The sequence below is a fragment of the Artemia sp. Qi Xiang Cuo genome, chromosome 15 (assembly GCF_049724085.1).
Source record: "Artemia sp. Qi Xiang Cuo chromosome 15, ASM4972408v1, whole genome shotgun sequence".
Classification (NCBI taxonomy): domain Eukaryota; kingdom Metazoa; phylum Arthropoda; class Branchiopoda; order Anostraca; family Artemiidae; genus Artemia; species Artemia sp. Qi Xiang Cuo.
In genome coordinates, this window is record NC_142808.1 from 24,206,641 (window position 1) to 24,226,633 (window position 19,993).

Here is a 19,993-nt window from a genome sequence, read left to right on the forward strand (position 1 = left end):
ATGTTACTTACCAAACTGACTTTTCATCCATGGATATAGATTGGAATCCCCACTTCCTCCCCCCTGCTCTTCATTTTCGTCGGAAGAAACATCATGGCTGTCCTCGTTTCCGGATCCAGATCCAATCTGCGATTGAGAAATAGGGGGTGGCTGAGCACACGATGTTTGTTTGGCTGATTGTCTAGGGGAGAAAGATTTATTTTCCCCGGGAGTGGGATCTTCTTCTCTTTTTGATACAGGACGAAGCTGGTCAAGATCTTGTATTATTGGCTGTGAGCATTGGGGGTCCATTGAAGGAGGAACGTTATGACTCGTGGGTTGAACAGCGTTGATAGACCGTGCCTGATAGGTATGGTACAACGCTCTGTCACCTTCAGAGTAAGCGGGGTGTGGGGGTTTATAAGCTGTGTCACGGGAATTTGAAGAATAATATTGAGCATTATTGTTATTAGTTACCGGGCTATAGTAAATGGAATGACAATTTCTAGAAACACGTGATGCATTTGAATGACTGTATTCTTGGTCCCTACCACGGGAACCAGGAGATAAGCGACAATAACCTGACTCACTATACACTTGAGGGCCCTGTACAGCTCCAACATAATTTTGGTTTATTGCACTAGGTCCATAATAAGATTCTGATGACCATTGGTAGTTAGTTGCTCTATAAGGGTCATGTAGAATCATTTGGTTTGGTGTGTTTTGGACGGCTGGTCTGTTTAAGTCGCAGCTAACCTCACATGGCTGCTGATGCGAAAACGAATGAAAACTTCCTGAGTCGTAGCTCTGCGCACTGAGGTAATATGAACTCATAATCACGCTTATCCAAGGCACCTTTGACTTTTCATCAAGTATTAATTAGACTTCGCACTTCAACAAAGGAGCCTAAAAAAAGAATGCTTCTAAGTCAGGGTCCAAAAACAGTATCACAGGGGATTTTTGTCTTTAGTCCACTATGCCGTCAAAAATTTTAGAACGAATTTTATTTTTGAAGTTCTTCAAATTAAGAAGAGTCCAGGAAACAACTGAGTTATTGACCGTTTTTGTGAAAAACAAAACAAACTTGCTGTCATGGATTAAAAGATCCTGGTTATATTGGATATTGTTAATCTTAATCTATAGAAGGCAACTTAAATTGTTTTGCAGATACTGGGAACGAGAAAGGACCAGAAATTTAGAAAGCATACATTACCAACTAATGGTAGTTCTATGGAGTGGCATGTATCAAAAGCCATGTTTGGTACAAAGAGGTTACTGAAGCTTATAAAGCCAAAAAATCTAGTTTTGAATTGAAAGCTAGTAAATAATAACTGTGAATAACCAGCCAACGTAGAGATAAAAGAGCTGCTAATTTAATTTTAATTAAATACAATCACTAAGTTCTGTTAACACCCAATATCTGTCATACTTAGCATTTGAAATCCATCAAGCTGTCCTTTTTATTGTCCATAATTTTAAAATAGAACACAATATTTTTCCCCTTAATCTTAAATGACCAGCTAGTGCTTCACAAAATGGCTTAAAAATCTTTTTGAATATTCTGTAAGATATGAGGGAGGAGGTATTTGAAAAAGCATCCAATCTTTTTAGGTTTTGTTCTATGAAATTATCAGTCTACCCAGTGGCAGATCTAAAGCAAAATCTTGGAGGGCCCAATGTGACAAGGGCGGCAATAAGCAAAATATGGGGGGGGGCCTAGTATGATAAGGGCACCAATAGTTGACCAAATTGAGAAATTTATTTGTTAAAAAGAGTAAAAACAGAAAAAAAGAAATGAAGGTGCCAGAAAAAATATTGGGGGGGGGGGATCTTCCCAGCCCCTATGGATCCGTCAGTGAGTCTGTTTTCCTGTTTTGCGTCAGCAGCTTAGTTTTTGGAACAAAGTTGTCTGTTTATAATTAGTCTTCTATTTCAGAAGCATTACATGTTTGATTTTTAATGATTTTTACTAAGTATAAGTTAGCTTGAAGCTTAATATTGGTGTGAAGCTTTCCATTCTTTGCTGGATTTGAAAAGGAGTTTGGTCTTGAAAATAACAGGTAAATTTGTAGTTTCCGATATAAATTAGCTAGGATAAAAGTGAATGCATCACTTGATATCTTTTAATGCACTTTAATAATTCAATAATTACTTTTCGGGGAAATTACATTTTGAGCCGTTAACGGGGCCCAGAAAAATAGTCATTTGTAGCTGATTCAGGAATGGTAACTATTATTTTCATTAGTTTTGATAGTAAAATGTTATTATGAAAATAAATTTGTATGAATTTTAAAGAGCCTGAAACCCCTTAAAAATGACATCACGGCAAAACTGACGCCATTTTTGAAAAGTTTCCTGCTCTTTTTAAAAATTTCTGCAGATCTGTTTTCATGATAAAATTTTACTTCCAAGACTAAGGAAAATAATAGCCTAAAGAATCGTGAATCAGCTACAAATGGCAATTTCTTCTTATTTTGAAAACTGCCAATTTACCAAATAATATTATTATATGAGCAACAAAGCACGAAACCGAAAGAAAAGTTCACAGTCCTTATTATTTTAATATATATAAAAGGAGAAGTACATACCTCGGTATTTACTCGTGATTACTACAATAACTGGTATATCTTTGTCAGACTAATAAAATCCGGCGTGTACTTTTCCATAGGGACTCTTTGCTAGGTCTGAATTCAGATTGGATATAATAAAGTCATTTTAAATTTAAGTTTAGCGCTGCTGCATAATGAAGATTGATTGTTGGTGACACAAGAAGATTCAGATAAAGCCTTAGTTAAGACATCAACTTTACCGAAGAAAAATAGTCACTCATTCTATTGGTTTTCACTCGATTCTTTACTGTCGCATGTTTTAACAGTGAGGCTGAATTATGCGAGAATTCTTTGACAGTGTTTAATCTTCTGCCTTTCGAGCAGCGAATTTGAAAAATGGACTTAATTTTCAAAGTGGTAAAAGCAACCTAAAGCAATTTTGCATTTTTTGACGTTTTTATGTGTGTGCTAATTATTGAAAATTAACCATTAAATGTCTTTATTACAGGGTAATTTCAGGACGAAACTAGAGGGTGTTTAAAGCTTTTGCTCTTCGAAGACACCGATGCAAAGCCTCTAAATATTAGAAAACTAAAAATTTCTTTTGAGAATTCACCTGCAAAGGTAAACTGAAAGACAGTCTCTTTATAAATTGTTATACTTTACAAAAAAAAGGCTATGTCTACCGTAAAATTTAGTTTAAAATTAGATAGCTTTCAAGGTCGTCTCTGGATTTTTTTTAAGGTGGGGGTATATTTTTTTAAGTTGTGACAAAAAAATTAAAAGCGCATCAAAACGTATCCCCCCTTGGATACTGCCTTGAAAACTTTGATTCGCTTAAATAATTTAGGTAACATTCCTTGAAATATGAAAATACTGTGAAAAATGTTTTTTCTTACGACGTGAATACGCAAAGAAATAGAAAAAAATAGTTTCGCCCAAACTAAAATATTTGCTCTGCTTACCAAAAAACTTGCAATTCGTAGGCTTTTGAAAGAACAGACGTGTTTTCCAATAGTTTCTGGTAATGAGCAGTAGGTACCCGTGCCAATTTATAGCCCATACCAGTAGCAAATAGAACTCTAAAAAGGAGGAGGTATCCCCTTACAGTTAGGATAATTTCTGTTCTTTATCATATTTTAAAGTCACTCTCTATTTTTCTTGTAGTTAGTATATTCTTGAACGAGTTTTTATGATTAGTATATTATATAGGTGGGTTTATGAAATCAGTCTATAAGATTAGGTCTATAGCCTTACATCAAAATTTACAATATTATGAAGCCTTGTCTCTCCCTGAAAATAAAGCTGTCAATAAAGCAGATTACCAAGCACATCCGTAATAAAAATCCAAATTGAGTCAGAGAAGATTGATCGATTTGTTAAATGTAGAATTTGTCTAAAACAAAAAACAAAGAAAAAAGAAAAAAAAAACAAGAAAAGAAAAAGAGTAGCACATCCTAAGCCCCAAACTAATGGCATAAGCAAAATTAAGCTCATTAATGCACTGAGACTCAGAAAGGATAAGATAATGTCAGTCAAATTTAGCATTAGTACTGGTCGGCGAAGATATGTCCTCTTTTCTGTTGGAAAGACTTGTCTACAAGTCTACGGTGAATTTCTGATATACTGAAACTCCGTGATATGCCTATAGTACATTCTCTAGACTAGTTTAGCCACTAGGTAACTATTGCTTCAGTTTTTTAGGACTATATTCTTTCTTCTCTAGGGGGGGATGAGGTATTCAGGAATAGGTTGAGTTTTAACCGGTTAAGTAAACTGGGGAACCCCCTAGGATTGACCCCTAGGATTCTTTTTCCCCACTTTCTTGGAGGAATGTTCATAGAATAATTTTTTTTTTCGTATTTTACTGAATAGTAGAAAAAACAGCTGTTTTGCCCCCTCTACATATCGACAAATCCATTCTCCCTTCTAGATTTTCCTGAATTCACGCCACTGGTTTCAACAAGTGTATTTTATTAAATTAAATTTTAGTCATTTTGAAAGCGTCATTTAATTCAAGTATAGCGGTTTGCTTTGTACTATTTTTAGTGCGGATTAGGCTCTTATATTGTGTGGAATTTATGGAAAATTCCACTTTCACTTTTAAAATTGTTGTTTTGTTTTAGGAGCACTTAACTAACGGGTTAGTTAAGTTTAAATTGGTTCGGGTTTGAATATTTTTGCCTTGGTCAGCCTAGTACAGCAAAAAAAAACTCTTTTTTTATACAATATTATTCGTCTATGAAGATCTTTTCAGTTTTTTTTATGCGTTTTTATATCTATTTTTAATCATGTCGCGGCTTTGGAGTGTTAAAATTTTCCTTTCTTATAGAAAAATTGAGAAACAGATCTATTAAATATGCTGCAGTGACATACTACGATCAGTTATTGAGTCAAATCCAGAGGGTTTCTATTGAAGTACTAATTCCATCATGTCACTGCGATACGAAGTGCCATAAAACTTAAAGCCTATATTTTGATTAGCTGTTTTGTATTATTAGTCATGACAAATCTGGCTAAGAATGCATAACAACAAACTTTGAAGGTTGGGCAAAGAAGATTTTAGTTTCACTGCTACGTTTCCTGGTTTTATTTGCTATTAGGTTTGCTTTCCGTTTCCTCTCTCCCTCTCCCCCTCTCTCTCCCTCTCTGTCTGTTTTTCGATCGGTTTCTCTATCTGTATGCCTGTTTATGTCTCACGCCCCTTTCTCTCTCTTCCTTTCTTTGTCTATATATCTTCCCCTCCTTATCTATCTCCGTTTCTCTCCCCCTCCCCCCCTCTCTCTCTCTCTCTCTCTCACACACACAAATACACACACTCTCTCTTCCCCTTTTTTTGGGCAAAACGCTAAAACGACAAAAGATAACGCGATCCAGTTTTCCACTCAAAACATTTCTAATATGGTGCAGGGGCGGATCCAGGATATTTTTTTTTGGGGGGGGGGGGGGTAGGGCACAAAATAGGTTGATCCGATAAAAAAAAATGGGGGGGGGGGGTGAAAAAAAGGTTGATCCAATAAACTTGCGTTAGGAGCAAGTTTAATTAACGCAAATTTGGGTTAATTAAGTAAATTACACTACTTTAGACTACGCTAGAGGGGGGGGACCCTCTCCCCCTGGATCCGCCACTGATATAGTGTTTGCTACCGTGGAAATTGCGTGGTTAAGCATAGATTGACTGTAAGGAAAGAAAATAAAGTCGGTCAAATTAGATCATTTAAAGAAACAAGTTTGAAAGAGAGAGAATCACAAAGCAATATTGGCTATTGTCACAAAAGGGCAATTGCTACAAATCGTAAGGCTTAAAAATTTGAAAAATGTAGTGGGGCGGGCCCAACTAGATCGAAGCTCAGGTCTCAAAGGCCCATTAGCTCTGTAACCTAGGTAGCTAAGCTTGCTACTTCACACCATTGACCCCTCTCATATGCCAGGACTCGAGAATGGCAACACCAGGACTCAAAATCGCGTCCCAAAAGACAAACGGTTGCAATTCCAGTGTGCCATCTACTCATCTAGGGTGGCTCAATTTAAGGATTATTCTCTGAAGGCCTAATATCTATCTCTTTCTGTCTCTCCCTCTCTCTTCTCTCTCTCTCTCTCTCTCTCTCTCTCTTTCTCTCTTTCTCTCTCTCTTTTCTCTCTTTTTATATCTCTTCTCTCTCTTCTCTACGTGGTGGTGGACTGTAAGTAAGAAGCAATGCGGATCAATAGTAAACTACGCTCTAAGAAACAGAATCTTGATAACAATAAATATATCAAAAGTATCAAATTTTGATTATGATTCAAAATATATAAGATTCAGTATTAGCAGTCAGAAGTTACGAGCCTGAGAAAATTTGCTCATTCTTTTAAAAAAGGGCAGAAACACCCTCAAAACACCAAGTAATCTTAATAAAAATCACACCATCAGATCCAGCATATTCGAGGACCCTACTGAAGAGGTTTCAAGCTCCTATATACAAAAATGTGGAATTTTACATTTTTTACCAGAAGAAAGATCACGCCGTTTTTTCCTCCAAAGTAGTTGATAGTATAGCCGGTAAAAGACTACTGAGATACTACTGACTACTGGTTAAAACTACTGCCAAAACCATTTTTCAATGTAATTTGATCTTCACTTTTTATTCCATTTTATATTATGCTCATATTATAACTGTTATTAATATGTGTTCAACTTTTAAGTGTTTTTTATTTATCGCATATCATTTTCTTTGTATTAAGTAGGATGGTATATGGCCTCCTTTTGTTTTTATTCTTTTCCTGATAACGTTAATATACTTTGCCTTCGTCTTCTTTTTCTTTTTTCTCGTTTCGAGTTCAGGCGTCCTTTTCAGTTTTTTTGTTTGTGTGTTAATCTCTTTTCCGCTTTGTCCCTATCCCGATTTTTTATAATCACACTTTCTTCTTTTTTCCTTTTTTAAGTTTTTTTTTTATCTTATACTTGCCTAGAATTCTAGGTGAGTGATTTTTCGTGAGATATGTATTATTATAATAAATTGTCATTAGATTAACAGATATTCTGACAATTCAGTTATTCTGATAATGATTAAGAAATTAGCATGATTAAAAACTATGAAAAGCTTTGTTTTAGTTTTTGTATACACCGCTTTAAAAGCATCTAAACTTTCGTATCTATCATTTCTTGTGCTCAACCTTTATGTTACATGTTGCTGCTCTACATCTTCCAATTGCGTCTGCCATCTATCTAAAGCGATCCTTAAAAACATCACTAAAATAGATGCCAGGAATAGACACAAAAGCCATAAAGCCTGTCTAATTCAAATTACGACGTTTACTACACATTAAAGTCAATTGGTGTGCATTAACACCTCGAAATGGCTCGTAAAACTCCAAGCCACTTTAAACCTGAAAATTTTTATTGCCATTGAAACAATTTATTAACCACACCGTAAAATTTGCGAAACTTAGTATCATTTTGGTTTCTTTATGTGGGCTGCTATTGACATGACTGTTTAGATTAGGCTTGGCATTTATGGAAACAATTAAATAAATCATTCAAATAAGATCATACGCTTATAAAAAGGACTTAAAATTTAATGGAATTTATTATAAATAGAAAATACGGATGTCTTAACAAGTGTATTGTTTAATAAGTTTCTGATGCACTGTGGCATTCTAGCAGGTTTTATTTATGTCATTTTAAAACAGAGTTTGGGAAAAAGAGAGTTCCAAAATTTTTTTTGAGGGTGACTTATTAGAAAAATTATTACACCGAAATATATACCCCCCCCCCCCGTCTTTAGCTATATACCCCTCCGTCGTGTAGGAAACAAATAGGGAAAAATATTCATTACAAAACCAGTTACCGTGCCATTTTAACAGACAAAATGATAAAACCAATCAATCAGTAAAACACTTTTCCAATATTAAAAAAAAATAAATAAAAACCAGCCTACAATGTCAGAAAATTTTTAACCTGCTCCATTCTCATTTTGAGAAGTCTCCCGAGCCACCTAGTAGTATAATGTATATGTAATTTTTACTTCACACTAAACACGTTTCTGCGACAATAGGGGAGCCATTTTTTCCTTATAATTAAATAAAAAAAAACAAGTTTTTTAAACTGAAAGTAAGGAGCGACATTAAAACTTAAAACGAATAGAAATTATTCCGTATATGAAAGGGACTGTCCCCTCCTTAACGCCTCGCTCTTTACGCTAAAGTTTTTTATTGTTTTAAAAAATAAAGTTGTGGGACAAAGTTAAACTTTAGCGTAAAGAGCGAGGCGCTGAGGAGGGAACAGTCCCTTTCATATACGGAATAATTTCTATTCGTTTTAAGTTTTAATGTCGCCTTATACTTTCAGTTTAAAAAACTTGTTTTTTTTTATTTAATTTTTGAACGTTTTTGAATAAATACAGGTTTTCATCATGGCTCACCGTACATGAATAATTAAAACAAAATTTGCATATTAATTTACTTTTATTTAGTTAAATGGCTTTCTCGAAACTTTTTTAATTTTATTTACGAACGTTTTTATTAGTAATAAATATACGTAACTTACGAATTAACTTACCTAACGAACTTCTATATTCATATATTTTTAATAAGTTTATTATGGGGTTCGCCCCCTAGTCAATACCTTGCTCTTTAAGCGAAAGTTCGAATTTTGTTCCAATTCTTTAAAAATGACCGCTTAATCACAAAGGCCGTTAATTAGAATAAATAGCTCTTATGAAAGTACTAAAAAATCTTTGGCTTAAAGAGCGAGGCATTGACTACGGTGAACCCAATCATATATGTAATATTTTCTGTTCGTTTAAAGTTTCGATGTTGCTGCTGTTGCAGTTGAAATACTTGTTTTTTTATATTAAATTTCTGATCTTTTTTTAAATAATGCTGGGAAGTCCGGCGTCCTTTTCATAGCAATGTCCCTTCCCCCATGAAAACTTCCTTCATGGAAAGATCCTCCCACATAACCCCCGACCCCCCCACTTTCAGGAAAAATCGCCCCTGAAAACGTCTGTAGGCCTATGCTTCCAAACACAGTTCATATATTATCCAGTATGATCATTCTCTATCTCTCCTATTATAAAAACCCGGACCGGGGTGCGAGTGCTCCGGAGAACGTTTTGGCAGATATAAACATGTTAGACATGCTAGACAGGTGCATGTCTAGCATATAAACATGCTAGACATGCTAAACATGTTAGACATGCTAAACAAGCTAAGGCAGAAATAAGTGGGAGGAGCTTTTTGTTCACGAAGACCAGAAATGATCTGCGATAAGCTTACTGGTATATTCTGTCTACTGTGCTTCCAAATAACCAATACTATATGTTAACATTGGACAAAGTTCATAGCTTTCAGCCCTCCCCTGGGAACTTCGGGGGATTAAGTCATCCTAAAAGACATACTTATAATATTTTCGAACATGCTGAACAGAATGGCTATCTCAAAATTTTGATCAGGTGACTTTGGGAAAAAAATGAGCGTGGGAGGGGGCCCCCCATTTTTAGTTGCCCTCCATTTTTTGGTCACTTAAAAAGGGCACTAGAACTTTTAATTTCCATTCCATTGAGCTCTCCCAAGATATTCTAGGACCACTGGGTTGATACGATCACCCCTGGGGAACAAAAACAAACAAACAAACAAATAAACACGCAGCCGTGATCTTTCTTCTGGCAAAAAATGCAAAATTCCACATTTTTGTAGATGGGAGCTTGAAACCTCTACAGTAGGGTTCTCTGATACACGGGATATGATGGTGTGATTTTCATTTAGGTTCTATAACTTTTAGGGGGTCTTTCCCCCTTTTTTCGAAAATCAGCCAAATTTTCTCAGGCCCCTAACTTTTGATGGTTAGGATTAAACTTGATGAAACTTATATACTTATATATTTGAAATTAGCATTAAAATCTGATTCTTTTGATGTATCTATTTGTATCAAAATACCGTTTTCTAGAGTTTCGGTTACCATTGAGCCGGGTCGCTCCTTACTTACAGTTCGTTACCACGAACTGTTTGATCTGTATTATGAGCTAAGTTCCATTACATTATTTCATATGAGGAGATTTAAATAAAATCCGTCTCCGCATTGATTGGAAGGACCTCTCGTAAAACGTTGGAAAAAATGACCTTAAGAATCCATTCTTTGAGGTTTCGGCACGACATCCCTCCAAAAATACCCGCGGACCCCATAAGTTGGTATATCGTAATGCAATATTGTATAACTGTTAGTAGTACTGTATATACATTCTGTGCAATAGCCTTCCATTTTATATGGAATTTTCTATAATTGGGAACACTTGTGATACCATGTGGCAGTATGAATGCTAAAACCATAGAAAACCATAGAAAATTTGGTAGAGCTATTTCGATAGTCCTAAGTCAAATGGCGGTTTTTTTCGATAGTATTTTGGCTCTGTTTGGGCTAAAGTTTTGACATATTGTTATTGTAAGATCTGCAACTTGTAGGATATAAATATATATATATATATATATATATATATATATATATATATATATATATATATATATATATATATATATATATATATATATATATATATATATATATATATATGCATATATATATATATTGCGCCTCCTGTTCTTTAGAAAACAACCTTTGTTCATTAAAAAATGGAAAGAACAAAAAAATTGCCCCCACTCCTTTAAGTGCTTGCGAATGGACGCCCCATGGCTTAGCTATTTTAAATTTAGCGAAACTTGTATATTTGGAGTCACCATAAAAAAGAATATTCGTTTGACACAATTATGTTTATCAACATTTTTTGAAGTTTCAGTTACTATAGACGGATACCGTTTTTTAACTAGCAGTCCATTACCATGATAAGTTTGATATCTCATCTAGGCAAGTGTTTTGTGGAAAATGCACTATAAAATAATCGCTATAATATGCTTTCCTAGCGCCATTTTCAAAAAAAAATTTTTACTGATAATGCATTTTACAGTTGAAAGTTCGAACTGTAAAATCTTTTAAATCAATAAATTACAAAAATTAAGTTACTCGATTATTGCAAAACTTAAGTTTATTATACAGTAAAACTTATTTTACAACTTAAAAAAAAACGCTGAAAAACATCGTTTTTGCTACGGCTTTATAATTTTCAGTAGATATAAAAAAAAACTTGATTCTTGGTCAATAACAAAACTATTTAATAAAAATCATGAATAAAGGATCTACAATATTGTAGAAGTAGAAAAGATATGTCTAATCTCACTGAAAGCAAGCAAATTTTTTTTTATGATAAGTTAATAAAGTGAGAATAAGAAATTTTCTTGGAATCAATGTAAACTTGAATGACTTGTTTTGTGTTAATTAAATTTACCAGTTATCTTTTACTGAACTTTCCATGTTACGTTTTGATTCAGAAAATTGCATTAATTCAGCATAACACTCAATCCCAATGCAAGGGCGGATCCAGGATTTTTTTCGGGGGGGGGGGGGGTACTAATTTTTGACTCAGTTTTCGACTAATTTTACTGATTTTTTACCTAGGTTTTAATAGTTTTCGACTTATTTTCGACTCGGTCAAAAATTTCGGGGGGGGGGGGGTTCAAACCACGTAACCACCCCCCCCCCCCAGATACGGCCTCGGCCCAATGTAAGAAATTTGAACGTCTATTTCTGTGCTGAATTACATTTATGGTTCAATATGAACGGGGAACCCCATTAACTTTTGATCTGTTCAATTATATTACCGAAAATCGTGACAGCAATAAATCTTGGGATCTGTCAATATTCAAAGATTGGCTCCTCCCACAGTCAGGATAATATGTAGAAATCCTAAAATTCGAATTAAGTACATGCTTTAAACTGAAATTATAGGTGTCTCTACTGATTTTCAAGGGATATGATTGGTTCATTAGAAATGACATGCTGAAAATGGAATCTATGAGATAGCATAATATCTAATGCTTGTTTGAGTTTTCGAAACCCGTGATAAAACACGTCTGCGTGGCAACAAAAATTTAACGATTGTCGCGATATAATATTATTCTTAATTAATAAAACTAAGACACTGCACTAAAATATAAAATTAAACTGTGTCATGACCAAGGCCGTACCCAAAGGAGAGGGCGTTTTGAACTCCCCACCCCCAAAATCTTTGTCTGGCTCGTAAAAACGTAACACAAATGGATATAAACAAATTTTTTACGTTTTTTATTTTTTTTGTAAGCCCCCCCCCAAAAAAAAATCGTGGGTACGGCCTTGTGCATGACGTTTGCCATATAGGCTATCTTTTCAGCAAAAATCAGAAACAGACCCCCCCCCCAAAAAAAAAAAAAACAATACCCGTCCCTTCGCTTTCTTTTTTTTAAGTATTTGCTGTTTAATCCTAAAATCAAACATGTGATATTCTCAAAAAATGGTATTTTGTGTCACTATGTCTATGTGCACAGGTGTTCCTTTGTTTTTACCTATTCTAATTTTTTTTTGCGTATGTTTATGTGAGATGTGAGGGTGTGTTGGGTCTTGTAGCTGTGATTATCTCGTTGCTATACCCACTTTTGCAATTCCGTGTTAAAAATAATTAAGTGTCCCTAGTTTATTTACTGATTAGTTTATTGTTGTTCTTGTCTAAAGAAAAAATAACTAGCGCTTATATATAATGACATGCCAATTCTGTGGCTTGCCATGATTCGCTCTAATAAATAAAGATATAGCTTTAAGGGCTGTCAAACTGAATGAGTATAGCGTTCCTAAAAAAATGAGTTTTATTTGTTTGTATATTTTTGTTTTTAGGAATACATATATAAAAGTCTGTTATCCCCTATCCCATCCTCATTTCTTTGATAATATGTTTAACATTGATGTAAGTCGCAGAAGTTTACAGGTACCTATGTGAAAAATTTACCAAATTATATATTACTTATTATTTACCAAAAATTTACCAAATTATATATTATTTACCAAAAATATTACCAAATTATCTTCTTATAAATCAGGCGCATTGTTTTGTCTCTAATTTGAGTGTTTACAGTTTATATTGGTTGACAACTGAATTATATAACGATCATGAAAGTCTTAGGATAATTCGATTTGATAGCCATAGATTGATAGTTCGATGTCTTTAAGTTTACAGTAAAGCAGATATGATAAAAAAAAAAAAAAATGAAGCACATGCTCCTTTATTTTAGAAAATAAACATGTGTAAGATGTTATTCTGTATAAAATAATAGCTTACAATTTCTTATCTGCTAAAATATGTCGTTTTGTTCGAAATGAAACAGAGTACTTAAAATATCAGCAACAGTAGGCCTAATCTATATAAAGTAAGGAAGATTTCTCTTCTAAATTGTTGGCACTTTTTTAGAGGCAATGTTTTTATGGAACCATCACTCTGGATCTGTCTTTTTTAAAGTGGAACATTTGAATTTTGTGATTTCACTTTTATGTATATTTTAGGTATTTAGATTTAGGTTTTTGACTTTAGGTTGTAGTTAGGTTTTAGTTACTTCACAATAGGTAGAAGAAATTTGCCATGATTGGAAAAAGAACTGTTTCAAACAACTCGTTTTGACTAGTGCGCCGAGCCTAACCAAAACTCTGAAACAGAGAAGTTTTGAAGTATTAATCTTAAGAATAAAATGAATTCTTGGGAAAATCACAGTACAACGCAAGTAACTTTAATAGCTCAAAAAATACAAAACTTCGAATTTTTTTTTTGAGAAGGATCGTAACAAATACGTATTTATTTGTTCGTTTTTGACTTTAGCATCAAATCTGTGGTCGTAGATTCGATGTTAAAGATCTATTTCAACGGGAATTATCTCGTTTAGGAGGGAGACTGCCATCCTCATCAGCCCCCCTCCCACTCACCCTTTCTTCTCCCTAAAGCTTGACTTCTTGTCTCTAGCGGTTCAAGAACAAATTCTGTGACAAGATATCATAAAATCCGTTGAGAATTTGTCGCTTAACATCAATTTTTCTTTAAAGAAGAGTTTTTTTTAGTTCAGATGTTTTAAAGGCAAATTGGTAAGATTATTTTTTAGGGAAAATCTTTCAAGTTTTCAAATAGACATTTAGCCTGTTCGCTGCTGCAATTTCAAAGGAATTGGATTAGGTATAGTTATTCTCTTTTGCAAAAATGCTCAAAATAGTTAATAAACTGATGATAAGCTACTTCCCGCTTTTTTAAGAATTTGGGAATTTTAAGAATTTACACAAATCTAATTTATATACATTGTTTAATGTTATCTTATTTCCCAGAGGCATCGCTCCCCTCTGGCGTGGATGGGGAACGTCACTATATAAAAAAACGATTTGTTCGAAGAATCGCCTTGAAATTGTAGAAATGATAACTTTATTGCTAATTTTTGTATTTCAGATACGGGCGTAGGGAGGGGGAGCAGTGGGGGGGCAGCTGCCCCTCCCCCCCCCCCTAGACCTTCAAATTTACATTAGATATGACTGAAAAAGCAGATGGTTGGAAAAGCAGTTGATAAAAGGCCCTCCATCACCCTATTGACTCCTCCCCCCTAGACAATATGCTGCCTACGCCCATGATTTCAAACCAACCCCCCCACCCACCCAACAGATATTTTTTGGAGTATATTTTTTAAGTTATGGTTGCTATTCTCAAAGAATTTGTTTATGAATATTAAGCTGAAAATAGAAAACTGGGCTTAAAGGAGGGCGCACTAGCCCTCCTTCACATTTAAGAGAGCATTGAATGAAACAGCTTGTACTGGAAACCTGTCAGAAAAGAGAGACCTTAGTAAATAGGAACTGGAATTATAAAAAACAGCGTTTTGATTACAATATATGCAACAACAAAAAAGGAACTAAAATTATTAAAAACAGCGTTTTGATTACAATATATGCAACGCCAAATTTATCGATTTATCCTGACATTCTTCTAAATTTTAGAAGTAGGAATTCAACTCCCCCAAAAAGAGATGGGGTCTTGGTGGAAACTACTCGATGAAATTCAATATGCTTAACGGCATAAGGCACTATCTACAAAATGTAAAATTTCTTATCTTTCTTATGGAATGAATGAAAATTCAGATGGTTATGGATTTAATCTCTGATCTCCCTTCATTAAAAAGAATACATATCGTGCAAAAAAGTTAAATCTTAATCGATTAAAAGTTTAATCAATTTTAAACAATCGGGTATGAAGGGACACTTAAGGGGGATGGATTTGCCCCCTCATCCCGCGCTAAATTTTGAATTTTTGTCCCCATTCTTTAAGAACGAAAGCTCAAACACAAAGACAGTTGGATTATGTTTAAAGCACTATACAACTTTAGTATTAGGAGGTTGGGCTGGGGGGGAGAGCCCCCATATTCAAATTAATTTCAGTTGGTTCTAAGTCTTAATGCCGCTCTTTAGTTTTACATGAAAAAATCGTTTTATTTTATTTAATTTCCTGAAAACTCTATCTACTTTGCTAGCAGTATTTATTTCTGTCTTAAATGAAAGAATACTTAGTGTAGTATCTTTTTGTCCAAAATGCTATGAAATATTTATTGTAAAATGTTGAGATTTGGAACCACTTATGCAAAGTACCAATTCAAAGAACTGCAGTTATTCAGTGGAAAAAATACTGTTTTCAAAAATTTTTCGAGATCCTTTAAGCATCCCCAACTAATATGAATATACCTTTTGCTATTAGTTTTGTTTCATTTTAAAAGATGTCTGGTTATTTAATCCAAAAGCCGCGTTGATTTAACTTGGATTCTGACAATGCTAAATTAGGCAACTAGCAAAGTTATTACACTTTAAAATTATATACTGAAAGAGGAGAGATAGACTGCCATGCCAATGGATTTTTTGTAAGTTTTTCAAAGTACATAAATTGAAGGCTTTAACAGTTGATCTATGTTCTATATATTAGCTCTTGGTGTCTGGCAACATGCCCTGCTAGGCTTTCACATATGTTTTCATGCCAAGAAAGAAATATTCTCGAGAACAGAACTCAAGGATAGTCTGTTAAGCATAAAAAGATATCTTATAGAACCAAGGAAACTCAATTATTAGTTTGATCGTATTTGATAGAAAACACAAATTAGCACGATAGAGGGACAAAGTGGCTTACAAAGGTGACCAAAATTTTTCCAAGGGAGGGAGGGATGATCAGCACAAACCGTATAATGCCACAAAGTGTTATACCTTCTCCAAAACTTAAATTCATTTCCACTGTTTGAACACTTTTGGTCTTCCATGAGTGGTTGGCTAATGTCCTCCTCCCCCCATAGTTGTCCTTATCGGTTTCACCTCTGTATATTCATATTTTTTTATATCTGTTGCTAAAAATTTCTTTGAGTATTGGAACATTTCAATATGTTTGGAAAAAAAATCGCTAGTCAGCGGCCGAAGATTATGCGCCATGATGGAGAAGTGAAAGCATTTCACTGCTCCCCTTCTCCGACACAAGTACAGAAGAAAAATGTTTTTGGCTTGCCGTGACAGCTTCGGCGAATATCTGTTCAACAGCGTTAAATAAAAAAATTAACAATAGGGCCTAATCAGTATTCTTTGCAGGAAAGGTTTTTTTTTTGTCGCAACTTCGTGAAATCTCTCTCTCTTCCTCTCTCTATCTCTTTCTCTCTCCCCTTCTCTATCTATATTTTGTGTGTGTGTAAGTGCATGTATGTGTACGTGTGTTCGAGTGTGTGTACGTCTACGTTGGGAATGATTGTCAGCAAAAAAGTTCAAGACAGAAATGTAAAAGAAATTGAAACAATAGGCAAAAATAAAAAAATCAATGAAATAAAGATAAAGACAATTTGACTTGAAATGTTGTCATGATGCACTCTAATTTTAAAAATATAGCGATTACCAAAGCATCAATTTGATTTTATTAAAGGAATTCTATTTCTAATTCTACTAACAACTCACCGAAGCACAAGATTACCTAGGGCCTACGCAAATCTGCCAGTCAAATATTTGACTACATTTACCTTATTGGTCAAGATTCTTTGACAGATATATTTCAAAGAGAATGATTTCCTTTTATTTATATTTTATATTAAATTATTTTTTTGCATTGTAGTCATATATATAATTGTAAACAAGCAAAGTAGATTAACATTTGGTGCATAAAATGCAGCGGTAAGGGGGAAGGGGGGATAAGATACAACATGGGTGGAATTTGCTATATGACAATGAGGGTGCCCCTCCAGAACTCGATTCCCCCCCCCTTGCTGAAACGTAGTTTCTTCAAAATTATCTTCAAAGCTAAGATAAGCCTGCATAATTCAAGCATCCACAGAAACGGGTCAGTTTTTTTTAGTATATCTTTACCTTTATGGTACTATCTGGCTCACTTTTCTCTCTCATTTTCACTTGATTTGGGAAAACTGGCTCCAACTGCACCCCCTCCCCCCACCTCCCTCGGGAATTTGACGAAAATACCTCGAGAATTTGACGAAAATACGCCATTGGGATACAAACGAATTAATTCCATGATGACAGGGATTTCATTCTACAAATTTTATCAGATATTCTTATATTTAAGTGAATTGTTCTTTTAAATGCTTTGTTTCTTTTCTATCTATTGTTTTCATCAATTGGCACATATTATCAATGCTTCTGACCTGTGGTTCTTCTGTAGAATCATTTTAATAGCTTATAAACCGTAGATTTTTCTTCAATTTTGTTTCTAAACTTTCTCAGCATGGTTGACCCCTAGGGAAACCTAGTATCCACCCTGATATTTTTTTCACTTTTGTAATGGGAGAAATAGATGAGGTTAAAGTTTTCCGGCATAGATTTTCCTAATTCTGTCTTCTTCCCGTCTTTGCCACTTCCCTTTCTGCTAAACATAGATACATGGTTTTGTAATTCCAGTAGGCCTATGTACATACTAGGTTTTGACTTTAGGAAACATATCACAAGGATTTAAAAAAAATATTCTGAATGTGCCGTTGGATTCGCCTTATTGAGATAGGGTAGGTCGTTCCCTAACTTAAAGTCTAATCGTTGTGTTGATTCTAGTTTTTGCAGAGGACATGGAGAGAACAGAGCTTTTTAAAAGCGTGAATGGATTCATATCTTTTTAATGTAAATTATATAAATATAAAAAGACAATTAATTTCAATAATCAAACTTATGCATCGGATCCAAAGACTTAATGGCATGATTTGAAAAACGTTCTGAAATTAAATCTATTTTTTTTTCAACTGAAAGTAAAGAGCGACATTAAAAATTAAAACAAACAGAAATTGTGCTGTATATAAAGGGGATTGCCCCCTTCCTCATATATCCCTGTTTACATTAAAATTTGAATTTTGTCCCAATTCTTTAAGAACAACCCCTGAAACACAAGGATCACTGAATTTGAATAAGAAGCATTTTTTTAAACTTGTTAACTTAAGCGTAAAGAGCAAAGGCTGAGGAAAGGTATCCTCCCTCATACAAGGAATATTCTCAATTCGTTTTAAGCTTTGATATTCCTTTTTACTTTCATTGGAAAAAAAACATTTTTTTATTTAATTGATGTGATAGAGCTTCAGAAAATACAATTTTTAACGACATTTTTTGTTGCTGCAGTAGCTGACTTTTTGTTGCAAGTGATTGGATAAATTTCTCAATGCAAAGACTAACTATATATAAATTATGAATAAGCTTAACTTCAAATTTGGTTTTAGGGGTATCATTTTTTATTAAAAACATTCAAATACTTCTTTGCAAAAGTTGATTTATTAACGGTAATTAGGAAGTTTCTTAAATCTTTAATAATAAATAGCTAATATAAGTATTCAAGGTTAAAGGCAGTTTTTCCTAAGCTAAGGAGGTGTACCGATAAGGGGTATGACTCAAACGGTGGGGGACTACTTTTTTTGCAAAAATTGATTTATTAACGGTAATCAGAAAGTTTCTTCAATCATTAATAATAAATAGTTAATATTAGTATTCAAGCTTAAAGGCAGTTTTTCCTAAGCTAAGGAGGTGTACCGATAAGGGGTATGGCTCAAACGGTGGGGGAACTATTTTTTTTTTGTTATTGCAAAAATTGATTTATTAACAGTAATCAGAAAGTTTCTTAAATCTTTAATAATAAATAGCTAATACTAGTATTCAAGGTTAAAGGCAGTTTTTCCTAAGCTAAGGAGGTGTACCGATAAGTGGTATGGCTCAAACGGTGGGGGAACTTTTTTTGTTGTTGTTGCAAAAATTGATTTATTAACGGTAATCAGGAAGTTTCTTAAATCTTTAATAATAAATAGCTAATATTAGTATTCAAGGTTAAAGGCAGTTTTTCCTAAGCTAAGGATGTCTACCAATAAGGGGTATGGCTCACACGGTGGGGGGATGGTTATCCGTGCATTATAATCCCTTTTGTATTCTTACCGGTGAATATCTATAGTATACCTGATTTTACTGAGACCAATTGAAAAAAAAAAAAACTAGATAAAGACTTGTAGTTTAGTCGATAGAAAGATAATGTGGGCACATAGCTTTTGGGAAAAGGGAACTCACGACATTAAGAAACACCTGTAGATTGGGATGCTAAGCATTTCCTAGAAGTTTCATTTAAACACAGTAATATTTCTAAAAAAGTTTATATTTCGAGAAGAATTCATCACATCGCGAAGTTTTTCATTTGAGATAGTAGTAGCACACAGAGAAAAATTATAAGATGGATCACTTTTGGACAAATTTATTTAAATATTTATCTATTTTATTTGCCATATTTTCATAGCACTTTCTTCTTCATACGCCATTAATTGCAGCTTTATGCTCAATGGGACTTATCTAAACGATTTCTGGGTAAGCAATACTAAAATACACTCTTTGAAGACTCAGAATCCCTTTCATCTGCGAAAATTACTGCTATGCATGAAAACAGGTTTGTACTAGGTGAGCTTATGATAGCCATCAACCAACACTGATGGCATTGCTACAACTGTTTTTTTTTATATATAGAAAACTAACGCTTATCTCCCCATGAAGGACCCATCTCCTTAAAGAAGCTCCTACTCCATGGTTCAAATAAACATATAGGTAAATTTCACGCATTTAA

At 34.1% G+C, this 19,993-nt stretch overlaps 1 protein-coding gene across 5 annotated transcripts in view; it reads right to left on the reverse strand.

Annotated features, from left to right (window-relative positions):
* The window catches only part of LOC148943474 (homeotic protein ultrabithorax-like), a 178,732-nt gene that overhangs the window by 21,857 nt on the left and 136,882 nt on the right, over window positions 1–19,993 (reverse strand). For 3 of the 5 annotated variants that reach the window (XM_089101865.1, XM_089101862.1, XM_089101863.1), the window contains exon 4: window positions 750–885. Coding sequence is in view for 2 of the 5 variants with exons in the window: in XM_089101860.1 (XP_088957986.1) it covers window positions 12–813 (802 nt within the window). In the remaining 3 variants the exon portion in view is untranslated. Of the gene's footprint in view, window positions 1–11; window positions 886–19,993 lie in introns of those variants that run through there. The other 2 variants (XM_089101860.1, XM_089101861.1) reach the window with 1 other exon arrangement.